Source organism: Quercus lobata, chromosome 2, assembly GCF_001633185.2.
Source record: "Quercus lobata isolate SW786 chromosome 2, ValleyOak3.0 Primary Assembly, whole genome shotgun sequence".
NCBI classification, from domain to species: Eukaryota; Viridiplantae; Streptophyta; class Magnoliopsida; order Fagales; family Fagaceae; genus Quercus; species Quercus lobata.
This window is the reverse complement of record NC_044905.1, coordinates 54,941,061-54,952,704: the sequence shown is the minus strand read 5'-3', so window position 1 is coordinate 54,952,704 and position 11,644 is coordinate 54,941,061. Positions and strand designations below refer to the sequence as shown.

The window sequence follows — 11,644 nt, the reverse complement described above, 5'->3', positions numbered from 1 at the left end:
GCGTAGACGTGGCTAGCACTTTTCTTTGGATTGTTACAAGATGAGTCATATTTATGCACCCAATACCATCGATGATGCTAGTAAGCATGAGCCAAGAATATAAAATTTTTTCTCAAGCACTTCCCATTGCAAGATTCGAATGATACTACTTCCATAAGTATTTGCATTAGTAATATCTACTTAAATATTTTATTTACAAAATTATAATAATTAACATAAATAATAATACATAATGCCAGATGAAATGACAAAAGCAAAACAACATAAAATCCACCCTTTCATACCCTTATGGCTTTACAAGAGATGATTAATTTACATTATATGTGAGTGTAACCAATGTAATGATTTACGTGTTCCACAATTACGTACTGTTTGTCATGTGATTCAAATGAAACTATTCTTTTTTTGAAGGGGAACATAGATTGCATTGCAAAAGAAAAGGAAAATACAGAAAGAAGCCTGTTGTGCAGGACTTTTAGAGCAGTAAGTCTGCTTGTACAATTGATTCTAAAAAGGAGGGAGTAACCCCTTTCCACAAATGATGAGATCCATTCCTACGGGCAAAGAGAGCAAGCTCATGAGTTGCATAATTAGAAGCTCGGTTTAGGTGCTCCAAAGTAAGGACTTCCACTAATTCCGCTGGGAAGTGGGACTGAAGAGGTTTGCAGAGGGCAGCAAATGTTTCACCATTGAAATCTCTGATGATGACTCCAATACTAGAGGTACCATCAAGGTCTGAAGAGGCTCCATCCACATTAATCTTGAATACACCAGGAGGCGGAGGGGACCAGCAACTAGCGAGAGTCGGCCTTGGAGCAGAAAAATCAATGGTTGCTGCATCAGAGAAGTCCTCAATGGAACTTCTAGCCATCTGCCAGACCTGTAAGGGGGAAGAGCACTTGCCTTCATGAATAACTCTGTTTCTGTTATACCAGATTGCCCAAGCTGCAGTGAAGAATAATTCAAGATCTTGAGAAGGCTTGTGAGCAAGAATGAACATGGCCAAGTCAGGGAGAGTCCAATTGCTCCTTTGGTACGGTTGTAGCCCATCACACCAAAGATTCCAAACTTGGGTAGCAAACTCACAATGTAATAAAGTATGATGAATAGATTCAATCCCCCCATTGCAGATCGGGCATTCATTGCTGGTAATAATGCCACAGGAGCACATCTTTTCCTTGGAAGGCAGCCCATTGACACAAGCCCTCCAAGCAAAGATTTTAATCATTGTAGGGAGGTTGAGGTGCCACAAATACTTCCAAAGGGGCTTGAGAGGATCTCCCATAGAGCTTCCCACAACATCTTTTTCTTCAACCAAGCAGTGGGTAAAGTGGTATGCATTCTTCACAGTGAACTCCCCACGGCTGTTGCCCATCCATATTAATTTGTCTTAAGGCAAGCTTCGACTAAGAGGCAATTTTAGGATTGTTTCGGCTTCAAAGGGAAGGAAGGTTGCTCTAATAACATCAACTCTCCACCATTTTGTGGCCGGGTCAATGAGGGAAAAGACCATGGGAAAGATTAGGAGATTAGTAGAGGGAGTGATGACTTTGTGTGTGGTAGGGGTGGGGAGCCATTTGTCATCCCATATGTGAATTTGTTTGCCATTGCCCACACGCCACCGAGTTCCTTTCCTAATAACCTCTAAACTGTTAAAAATGCTCCGCCAAGAGTAGGATGGATTAGAGCCAAGAGTTGCACTAAGAATGTCATCGGAAGGAAAGTAGCATGCTTTGAGGACCCGAGCAATAAGGGAAGTTGGGTTTGTGAGGATTCTCCAAGCTTGTTTTGCCAACATGGCTAGATTAAAAGCTTGCAAGTTCCGGAAGCCTAAACCCCCTTTAGATTTAGGATGGCACATTTGCTTCCAACCAACCCAAGCCATTTTTGTCTCTTGGTGCTTTTGGCCCCACCAAAAATTCCTCATCATGCTTTCAAGATCATCACATAGGCCCTGGGGGAGCTGAAAACAGCTCATGGTGTAGGTGGGGATCGCTTGGGTGACCGCCTTAATGAGGATTTCCTTTCCACCCATAGAGAGCAATTTACCCTTCCAACCGGCTAGTTTTTGCCCAACCTGCTCCTTAAGAATAGAGAAGACCTAATTTTTTGACCTTCCAATGAAAGATGGAAGTCCAAGATATTTGGAGTGCCTTGAGTCTTGCATCGGCCCCAAAATGGCAAAGATTGCATCCTTTATATCCTGATGAGTATTCGGGCTGAAAAACACCGAGGATTTATCTGTATTAATCTTCTGCCCTGAAGCATCTTCATACCTCTGAAAAATTTGCTTAAGCTCTTGACACTCTTTGGGCTTAGCCTTACAAAAAAGGATGCTATCATCTGCGAAGAAGAGATGGGTAATGTTAGGGCAATTACGAGAAATAGAAATGCCATTAATGGAGTTATTTCTTGCTACCTTGTGAATGATGGCCGAGAGTCCCTCAACATAAAGAAGGAAAAGGCTCGGGGAGAGGGGGTCACCTTGGCGTAGACCCCTAGATGGAGTGATGTTCCCATAAGCCGCCCCATTTATTAGGACTAAATAAGAGACTGATGTAATGCATTGCATAATGAGATTCACTCATTTAGAACATAAACCAAGCTTTTCCATGACCCTTTTAATAAAAACCCATTCTACCTTGTCAAAGGCCTTACTCATATCAAACTTAACACCATATAACCCTCTTTTCCTGCTGTTTTGTGGTTTAGGTAGTGCATTAATTCAAAAGCCACTAACACGTTGTCCGTAATGAGGCGGTCTGGGGTAAAAGCACTTTGCTTCTCAGAGATAATATCTGGGAGAAGGTTTTTGAGTCTGTTAGCCAAAGTTTTGGAGATAAGCTTGTAGATAGCATTGCAAAGGCTAATGGGTCTAAATTCAGTCATTTTCTTTGGGTTGTTTGTTTTTGGGATGAGGGAAATATTAGTTTTATTAATTTCATTCATGGGCAGATTGTTGTTGAGGACATTCAGGACCATATTAGTAATGCTATTCCCTACTATATTCCAATATTTCTGGTAAAAAATAGCGGACATACCGTCAGGCCCGGGAGCTTTGGTAGGATGAATTTGCTTGAGAGCTGTAGCCACTTCTTCTCTAGTAAAAGCATGAGATAAGCTTTCATTCATCTCCTCGGTCACCTTAGAGGGGATAGCTTTAACGACCTCTTCAACCCGAGTGGGGAAAGCGGTGGAGTAAATGTTTTCAAAATAGTCCACGGCTGCTCGAGCAATAGATTCCTTCTCCACACACCACCTACCATGTTCATCCCATAATCCCAGGATTGTGTTTTGTTTATGCCTTTCTGAAGCATGGGCGTGGAAGAATTTCGTGTTCCTATCGCCCTCTTTTAACCAATGTGCCTTGGCTCTTTGACCCCAATATAGCTCCTCATCCTCCAAAAGCCCATTCAACTCCCTTCTCAGGTTTCTAATCTCAGAACTCAGCTCACCATTTTTATCTCGCTGTGTAAGGGCGCTTAAGGCATTTCGCTTTGATTGGATTTTCTTTGGGATAAGGCCATAGACCGATGAACTCTAGCTAGATAATTCAGAGGCACAACACTTTAAATTCTCCATAATACCTTATGGTGTGCTTAAGTCCACCCCTATCCCCCAAGAAGATTCAATAATGTTCCTGCATTCCTCATTCTTAGTCCATAAGGCTTCAAAGTGGAATCGTTTAGCATTGGATACGCGTTTGGGGGGAGGGGGGGAATCAGTAAGAAACAAAGCACAATGATCAGAAGTTGAGTCCACAAGGTGGTAAACTCTCATCCCAACAAATTTCCCAATCCACTCAGTGTTAGCAAAAGCTCTATCAAGTCTTAATTGAATTCTATTCTCTCCCTCTTGCATATTGCACCAAGTGAAATCAGCACCCTATAACCCAAATCCACAAAACCACAAAAATTCACAGCATTCCTAAAGCCTTCCATTTGATGTTGGGGACGAGAAATTCCCCCATCTTTTCATTTATAGATAATATTTCATTAAAATCACCCAGACATAGCCATGGAAGTAGAAATTGACTATGTAAGAAAGCAAGAAGGTGCCAAGACTCATACCTTCGATGAGTATCGGGGTGACCATAGAAGCCAGTAATCCTCCATTGGAAGTTTTCCTCAATCTCCCTAACAATGGCATCAATATGGTTCCCTGAATAGCTGTTGATATTCAAGTTTACATCCTTGATCCATAACATAGCCACTCCACCACTACGGCCTCTGCTGGGGACAATAAGGCCATTTGCAAATCCAATCTGGTTTTTTATTTTCACCATCTGCTTTATTTTTGACTTTGTCTCCATGAGGAAGATAATTTTGGGCTTCTAGCAACGCACCAAATCGGGCAGTGCTCTGACTGATCGGGGGTTCCCAAGCCCCCGGTAGTTCCAGCTTAGAGAATTCATTGCTCTTGGTGGTGCTACAAAGCAGCCATTGCCGATATCTCAATAAGGGTTGGTTGAGGTGTACCTGCCTCTATACATAATTTCTTTGAACTGAGATTCTCCGCTTCATCCTGAAAAATCAGTTTGCTTGTGCGTTTTGAGCCTACTGGAATTTGATTCTCTTCAGACACCACCTCATTGGCTTTCCCTTTTTCCCGGGCTCTAATCAACCTAGACAGCTCTCCAAACAGCACTTTTGTCCCCAAGTCCATGGCAATTAAAACTTAATATACTCATAATTCAGCTTCACTTCAAAGGTTCAATTATTCCAACACAAAGACGCCTAAAACAAAGACCCTTTAAGAGACAGATTTACCTGTAGCCAAGATGAGGTGCTAATGAAATGATATAGAAGCTCCCACTTATACAGAGAGCTCGCCTAAGAAATGGGTTGGTCCACGAAGCAAAAAGCCACCCAACGACGGCCAAATCTTCAGAGCTATGATGAAGAAGATCGGCGCCCAAAGACCATGAGGCGACGACCTCTAACAACAGCGAAAACTCACAAAAAGGGTACGGGAAACCCACACAGCGAAAGCCCACACACTGGGCAAGGCAGCCAAGAAGAGTTCAAGAAGCTCACCCAACGGCAGACAAATCGACAGAGCTACGATGAAGAAGATTGGCGTCTAGAGACCTTGAGGCGGCGACCTCTATTAACAACGGAAACCCACAAAAAGGGCATGGGGAACCCACACAGAGAGAGCCCACACACAGGGCAAGGCAGCCAATAGGAGCTCGTGCGAACGCTAGCGGAAAACCGAAAACGTGCGCCGAGAGAGGGAGCTGGAACCCAATCCAGAGAGAAGAAGAGACAGAAACTCTAGAAAGACTTGGAACCCAGTGGTCCAGAGAAAACTCCTACTAGGGAGAGGAAAAAGAAAAAATAAATGAAACTATTCTTGTAACTTTGTACAACAAAGCAAATATCATATGCAACAGACATTACTAAAACCATCTATTGGTTTTGTCTAGTCCTAGCCATGCATGTCCAACATCACAGATCAAGGGTGTTCCATCCTTGACTTTGGACGAGGAAAACCTGTGCAGGGTGGGGGTGGAAACTTTGGACTCGGAAGGTAAGATGAAGGAGAAAGGGAGTGGCAATCATGAAAGTGATTGAATATAGTTAATATATTTTGTTAAAATATGAATATTTTATGGAATATATATAATTTTCCTTAGTTATTTCAACATGCTGTCTAAAATAACATGAATTATTCATTTATTTATTTTTAATGCAAGTTATATGTGAACTTTGAAACCGAGTAAAAATGTAAATAGAATTATAAGATTGTAAAAATGTTTGAGCAAAGAATCACGTGATGGCTCTCGAATGGTAGGTATGCACATAAAATCCCATGCATCTAACATAAAATTTTTTGCAAAGGATATAGATATAAACATCTTTCTTTTGTAGTGGATGCGCAAATACGAGGAATTGAAGGTTTGGCTTGGTTTGGGTTGATGACAAGAAATTCCACAAAAGATGATAGTGGAATGGAGGGAAAACATTGAAGAAGTAAAAATGGAGTGTGAAGTGGGAACTAGGGACGAAGCTAGGGTACAAACCTAGGGGGACAAAGCTTAACGTAAAGCTCATAAAATTTAATCACATTCATTAACATCGTAATCTTATATTTGTAGACGCAATTTGAGATTTGCAATAAACTAATACTAATTTTGGTGATTTTTCAAATTTTAATTTAAAGATTTTTATAAATTATGACATCAACATTAAAGGTTAGCTACAATAAATCATCAATATTAGCCTATGAATAATGCTAGGGATACATCCAACTACACACTTGAATCCACAACAAGCCTCACAAAAATTAGGTTAGTCCTAAACAAAAAGCCAAATAAACAAATCTTACAATTCACAACAAATTTTTTTTTAGAGATAGTTTTCAACCTATGATGTTTAATAAATTTTACCAGCACTTGAGCTACAACAAAATAAAATTACAACAAAATTAATATTTATTCATTGCACAACATGAACTTTACCATTTTTCTATTGAGTAGGACCACTAAGAGCATCAGTACCCAGTCTCTCAAATGGTATATGTTGATATACTTTAGAATCAAAGCACCAAAAATGCTCAGTCTTGCAATTCTAAAAAAATTTGCGATTGTGCTATAGTACCATCCTAAATGTATGATGGTACTATAGTGCAATTGTAAACCTAAATATTATATTTTATTCCCTTTTTACCTTTTGTTCTCTCTCTCTCTCTCTCTCTCACAAAGCTCATCTCACCAGTCACTCCTCTCTCTCTCTCTCTCTTTCTCTCTCTCACAGAGCTCATCTCACTAGTCACTGTATGCTCTCTCTTTCTCTCTCATGCCTTTGCCGATGGCCCTTTTTCTCCCCATGTCGCTCAACCAGCACTCTAGCCACAGTCCCTTTATCCATTCTCTCATCACCCCTTCCCTTCTCACAGCATGGTTGTGGGTTTGCAAATCGGATTTTCTAGGTGAGATTGACATGGTCAAAAGAAAAAAGCCACATGACTAAATTTTAAGTGAGGAACTTAAGGAATAGCGCATCTAAGTATTGTACCTAAGTTTTGTCATTTTGTGTTATACCTGACTATGGTCTAAGCTCGCTAGGATTCGATATCCCGCACCATCCTTACGGCTTGATGGGTCAATACAATTATATGATTAAATTTATTAGAAAATTTAAGATACATTCCTAAAGAATTTTCCTTAACGTTTACTGTTGAATGAAAGTTATTTTCAAAAGGCCTTTACCTCAAAGGAAAAATACTAGTACTAGAAATTACATATGGTAAAAAGAAATACATCATTGAATGCATGATGGGAGATCTTGAACCTACCATTGTTGAACATTATACTCACTATAACATCAGTAGTTCCCACAGACGGCACCAATTGTAAGGACCAGATTTGAGTCCCTAGCTCAAAAGATGGATGGACTTAGGCCTAAAAAGCCTAAAACAATGAATTTATAGAGAGTGGGTTGGAAAACTGGACTAAAATGAATTAGACAACAAATAAAGTAGATTCAAATGGCAAAAACAGGTAGCTAGATTAATTTAAATTAAAGAAAATTGTCCTCGACATAAACCGAGGAGATCAGTTCTTATATATTTCTCACAAGTTTGATTACAAATTTGATTCCTAATTGCTACGGTGTTTCTCTCTTGATTTCCCGACACCTTTGTCTCATTGCTTCCTTATCATTTTATACTCTTTTCCCTTTCATCTTTACCCTCCACGTGCAGACCAGATGGTTGGTGTTTGATACTTGTCCCATCAGCACTTTTTAAAAATCTTTATGTAGTAGCTGTAAGGCTAAGAACCACTGTTCAGATACTACTTCCACATTAATGTAGCCAGAGAGATAGCTGCAGAGCATTTAATGCGATGGTAGCAACTTTTTCTTTAAATATTTTAGGACTCCCCTTTGTCCTTTGTTTTCGCAATGCTTATTTGTACCAATAGAACTTCCTAGAACATTCCCCTGGAGGGCAGACCACCTCTACAGACCTCGGCTTTGGTTAGTCGAAGAGGCATTCATCCTTGGCCCAACCTCCTGGGCCATTATGATCAAAACTAACTTCTTCTTTTACTAACACGAGCTCCCTTGATAATGTTTACTCCTCCTCGAACGACCCTTTATCCTTGGCTTAGGCCTCAGGCCCAATATATACATAGATAATGAGCTCCTGGGCCCAATACCCCTACATATAGTTTCATAAATTTTGATTTAAAAAAATGTTGAAGGTTTCTCATTTTTATATAGTTGTTTATATCTAGTTTTTAATTTTTTGCTAGTCATATACATGTGTTTTTGCTAGTCAATAAATTGTTTAAATTACATGCTTTTATAGTTTAAAATAATGCATAAAATATAAGGTTATAGATCATGTAAGAACCAAAAAATCTAGTGGCCCAAGCCCACTTAGAATAGTGAATGGCATAGTTAAACCTTGGCCAAAATCAATAAAATTTGTAAAAGAGGGAAACGAACAATAAGAGGGGACTTTGCTCGAGCATCCAAATAGAGAAGAAAATGTTAATCTTATAAAAATAAAGGAGTATATCTCCCTCCACAAGCTCGCTCGAGGAGGATAAGTTTGTTCAGGTAGTTACACTGTTTACTCTCCTTTCTCTCTCTTCTTCAATTGTGCTTATCTCTTTTTGATGCCTCTCTTTTGATTTTTTTCTTTCCAGTGCTCCTTCTTTTCCTTATATACTTCTACCGCTATCATATCTCCACCATCCATTTTCACCCAACCTCTCTCTTTTTATGACACTTGTTGCTTTTAACATTTAAAGAAGATGGTGGAAGGAATCTGCTTAGTTGTGATTTATACTGTTTAGGTCACTTCCTCATCAACGTGGCTAATAAAGCTGTTGTCTACCATTTAATGCGGATGCAACAGGCTGCACCAGACCAGAAGCTTCCCTAATGTCCCCTGACTTCCTCTCTCTCTTCAGATTCGAGCTCCCACTTAGAGTACTACAGAGTACCTTGATTCATTTCTTCCCTTCCTCGGGCCCGTGGCATTCCCACACCAAAGCTGCAACCCTTCAACTTCCTCATCGGTCCTCGGGCACCTATAGATCATATAGTAAATAATATCCGATTAACACAAATTTTGACATGTGTATTAAGAGCGTAAAGAACATGCAACTTAATGGTTAGATTTTTAAATCCTCCCTCCCCACTTATTGTGAAAAAAAAAAAAAAAGCTTAATAATTAGAGTTCCACCTCCTAAAATTCATGATAATAAATTAATATTTTGTCATAAAAGGAAACACTGTTATTTTTTGCAGAATAAAAAAGAACACTTAAAATAATCAAACAAATTTTTAAATGTTTTGTTAAGGTTGAATGTTGTATGAGGTGAAAGGCTATATGAAAGAATTCTAAAAAAAATGCACTACATGGCAGAAAGAAGGGATTGTGGAGTAAATGATATTGAAATTTTTTTTATACAAACCTAGTCATCCAATTGAGTAAACCTGGTTGGGATTTAAAAGATGCAACATTGTGCAAAATGGCCAGGATGAGTTGAAATCAATATTGTAAAGTCTATTATTGTACTGTGGATTATATAATAAGATGTGATCCTTTCCCATAATTTCAAACAATATATATTTTTTTTTTCTATTGCAAACTTCTGACAATCCCAAGTTTTTTGTATAATTATTAAATATTTATCAATTAAGCTAGGTTAAAAACTACAATACGAAATTTGTAATTCAAATTCTAAAATAGTTGCTAAGAAGATCTTGTAGTACAGTATTATTTTTAAGATTCTTTTAAAGAAGAAATTGGGCAATTGTATTATTCAAAGGCCTACTCTCAATACAAGGAGAAAGGTTGTACATATGTATATTTATATACCAATGTTAAGTGTTTGTACAGAGAAGAATTTCAAAATAATTCAAAGTGTATAATTCATAATATGCTTTGTTTTGTTTTGACGATAATATTTTCTAGAAAATGAGTTATTTTCCAAAAAATGTTTTTTATAAAACTATCTTAATTTCCAATGTTTGGTAAAAACCTTAAATGAGTTGAAGAACAATCTTCTAACTTTTCTTATTTAACTTACTGTGAGATAGAGTTATTTTCAAAATAAATTTAGTGGAAAACAATATCTAAAAGTAAGTCATACTTTTTTTATTGATCAAAAATAATTTTCCTTTGACTCACTTTTTTTGATACTACCGAACACTAAAAAACATAGAAAACTATATTTATACAAAGTTTTCCATCAAAATAATCTCTAAAAAGAGTGGAGTGATTTTCTCTTGTAGCCAAATCATTTGCTAATCTTCAGTAACTGTAGGAGAGCCAAATATGGTGCTGATGATGAGTAATGGTAGAGAATTTTGTGAGATTTATCTAGGAATGAATGATTTCCAGATTTTTTTTGCTATGTTATTCTTGCCTTTTGTGTACTGCTGACTTTTTTCTTCTTTGTCCTTTACAAGGAGAGTAAAGGTTCAAATTTCCCTCTCCACTTGTAGTAAAAATTAAATTGCACAAAAAAAAAAAAAATGCAAATTCACATGTAATTATGTTATGCGTGTGTGTATATATATATATACACTCATGCAATTGTAAACAAGTTGATGTTTTGCAGACTAACTATGTCTTTGAAAATTGCAGTCTTCTAGTTTCGAGAGGGCATGCTGCTTCAATTATTTGTGACTAGGTTTTGTGCAAACACACAATAGCGTTCATCATAGGTTCCATTGTTTGGTGTTAGTCCATAATTGAAAAACTAATTTAATATACTTATCATTACATAAGTGTTTAACAAAAGGCCTCCAATAGGTACTTTGATTTCTTATTTTTCATATGATTTGTCTTCTTTTGTATTTAGACAAATAAATCTCCAATGGAAAAGCTTAATGCTCTAAAACATTGAAAGATAATTTCAAGTGGTATATGCAGTAGGTGATTGATGGAAGAGGTGATTTGCAAATTGTCCACCATCTACATTTGTGAATAGATAAGAGTATAGACCATAAACAATCAATTAGCCATTAAAACACAAGACCAAGCAAATTAACGCAGAAACATAATTAAAAAAAAAAAAATATATATATATATATATATCTAAAAAATATTTCAAATAAATCGACTAAATTATCCACAAGCAAGAAACTTAATGACATTTGTCTATCTAAGAAAATAAAAGATGTACTGCAGAGTGCAGATTTCGTAATGAAATGGAGAGAGAAACTAATACTGCTAGCTAGCTAAAGATCTACCAATCTACACTAGTTGGTGCTACCAATCATCGAAATGAATGGTCATCATTTGAAAGCTTTTGACGCTTATTTGGGTCATTACTTAAAAAAGGCATCGATGGTGACACTTGATGAGAAGGCATCGATGTCGACACTTGATTATTCAGAATCAGAAGCATATTTGGGTCATAACCGGGAGAAGGAATCGATGTTGACACTTGATTATTCAGCGATGCCTGCTGATAAACACAGTAATTGTAGTAATCAGATTGCATTGCTGAGATGTTCTTGAAAGGATTTGTAGTGTACGACCAATCTTGGTATCTACTTGGCAAATTTAGGGTCTCCACAGAATTCACTAAAGGAGGAAAACAGAAACTTTGTTGATTGCTCTGGACAGGAGTCTCAAAAATATTACCGCCCATTGCTTGAAATGGATCATGGAA

The 11,644-nt window shown here is 37.7% G+C and overlaps 1 protein-coding gene across 1 annotated transcript; it reads right to left on the bottom strand.

Moving 5' to 3' along the window:
* Window positions 1-475: 475 nt before the first annotated feature.
* Window positions 476-4,255, bottom strand: LOC115966551. Its single transcript, XM_031085767.1, has 2 exons — window positions 4,071-4,255; window positions 476-880 (listed from the first exon to the last, which is right to left on the bottom strand). Exons 1-2 carry the CDS (start codon window positions 4,113-4,115, stop codon window positions 476-478), a joined length of 450 nt encoding a protein of 149 aa, XP_030941627.1. The 5' UTR covers window positions 4,116-4,255.
* Window positions 4,256-11,644: the final 7,389 nt, after the last annotated feature.

Coding starts and splice junctions, on each gene's coding strand:
- LOC115966551 (XM_031085767.1), bottom strand. CDS start 4,115: ATGGAGGATTACTGGCTTCTATGGTCACCCCGATACTCATCGAAG. Junction 881..4,070: donor CACCCCGATACTCATCGAAG/GTATGAGTCTTG, acceptor TCCCCCTTACAG/GTCTGGCAGATGGCTAGAAG.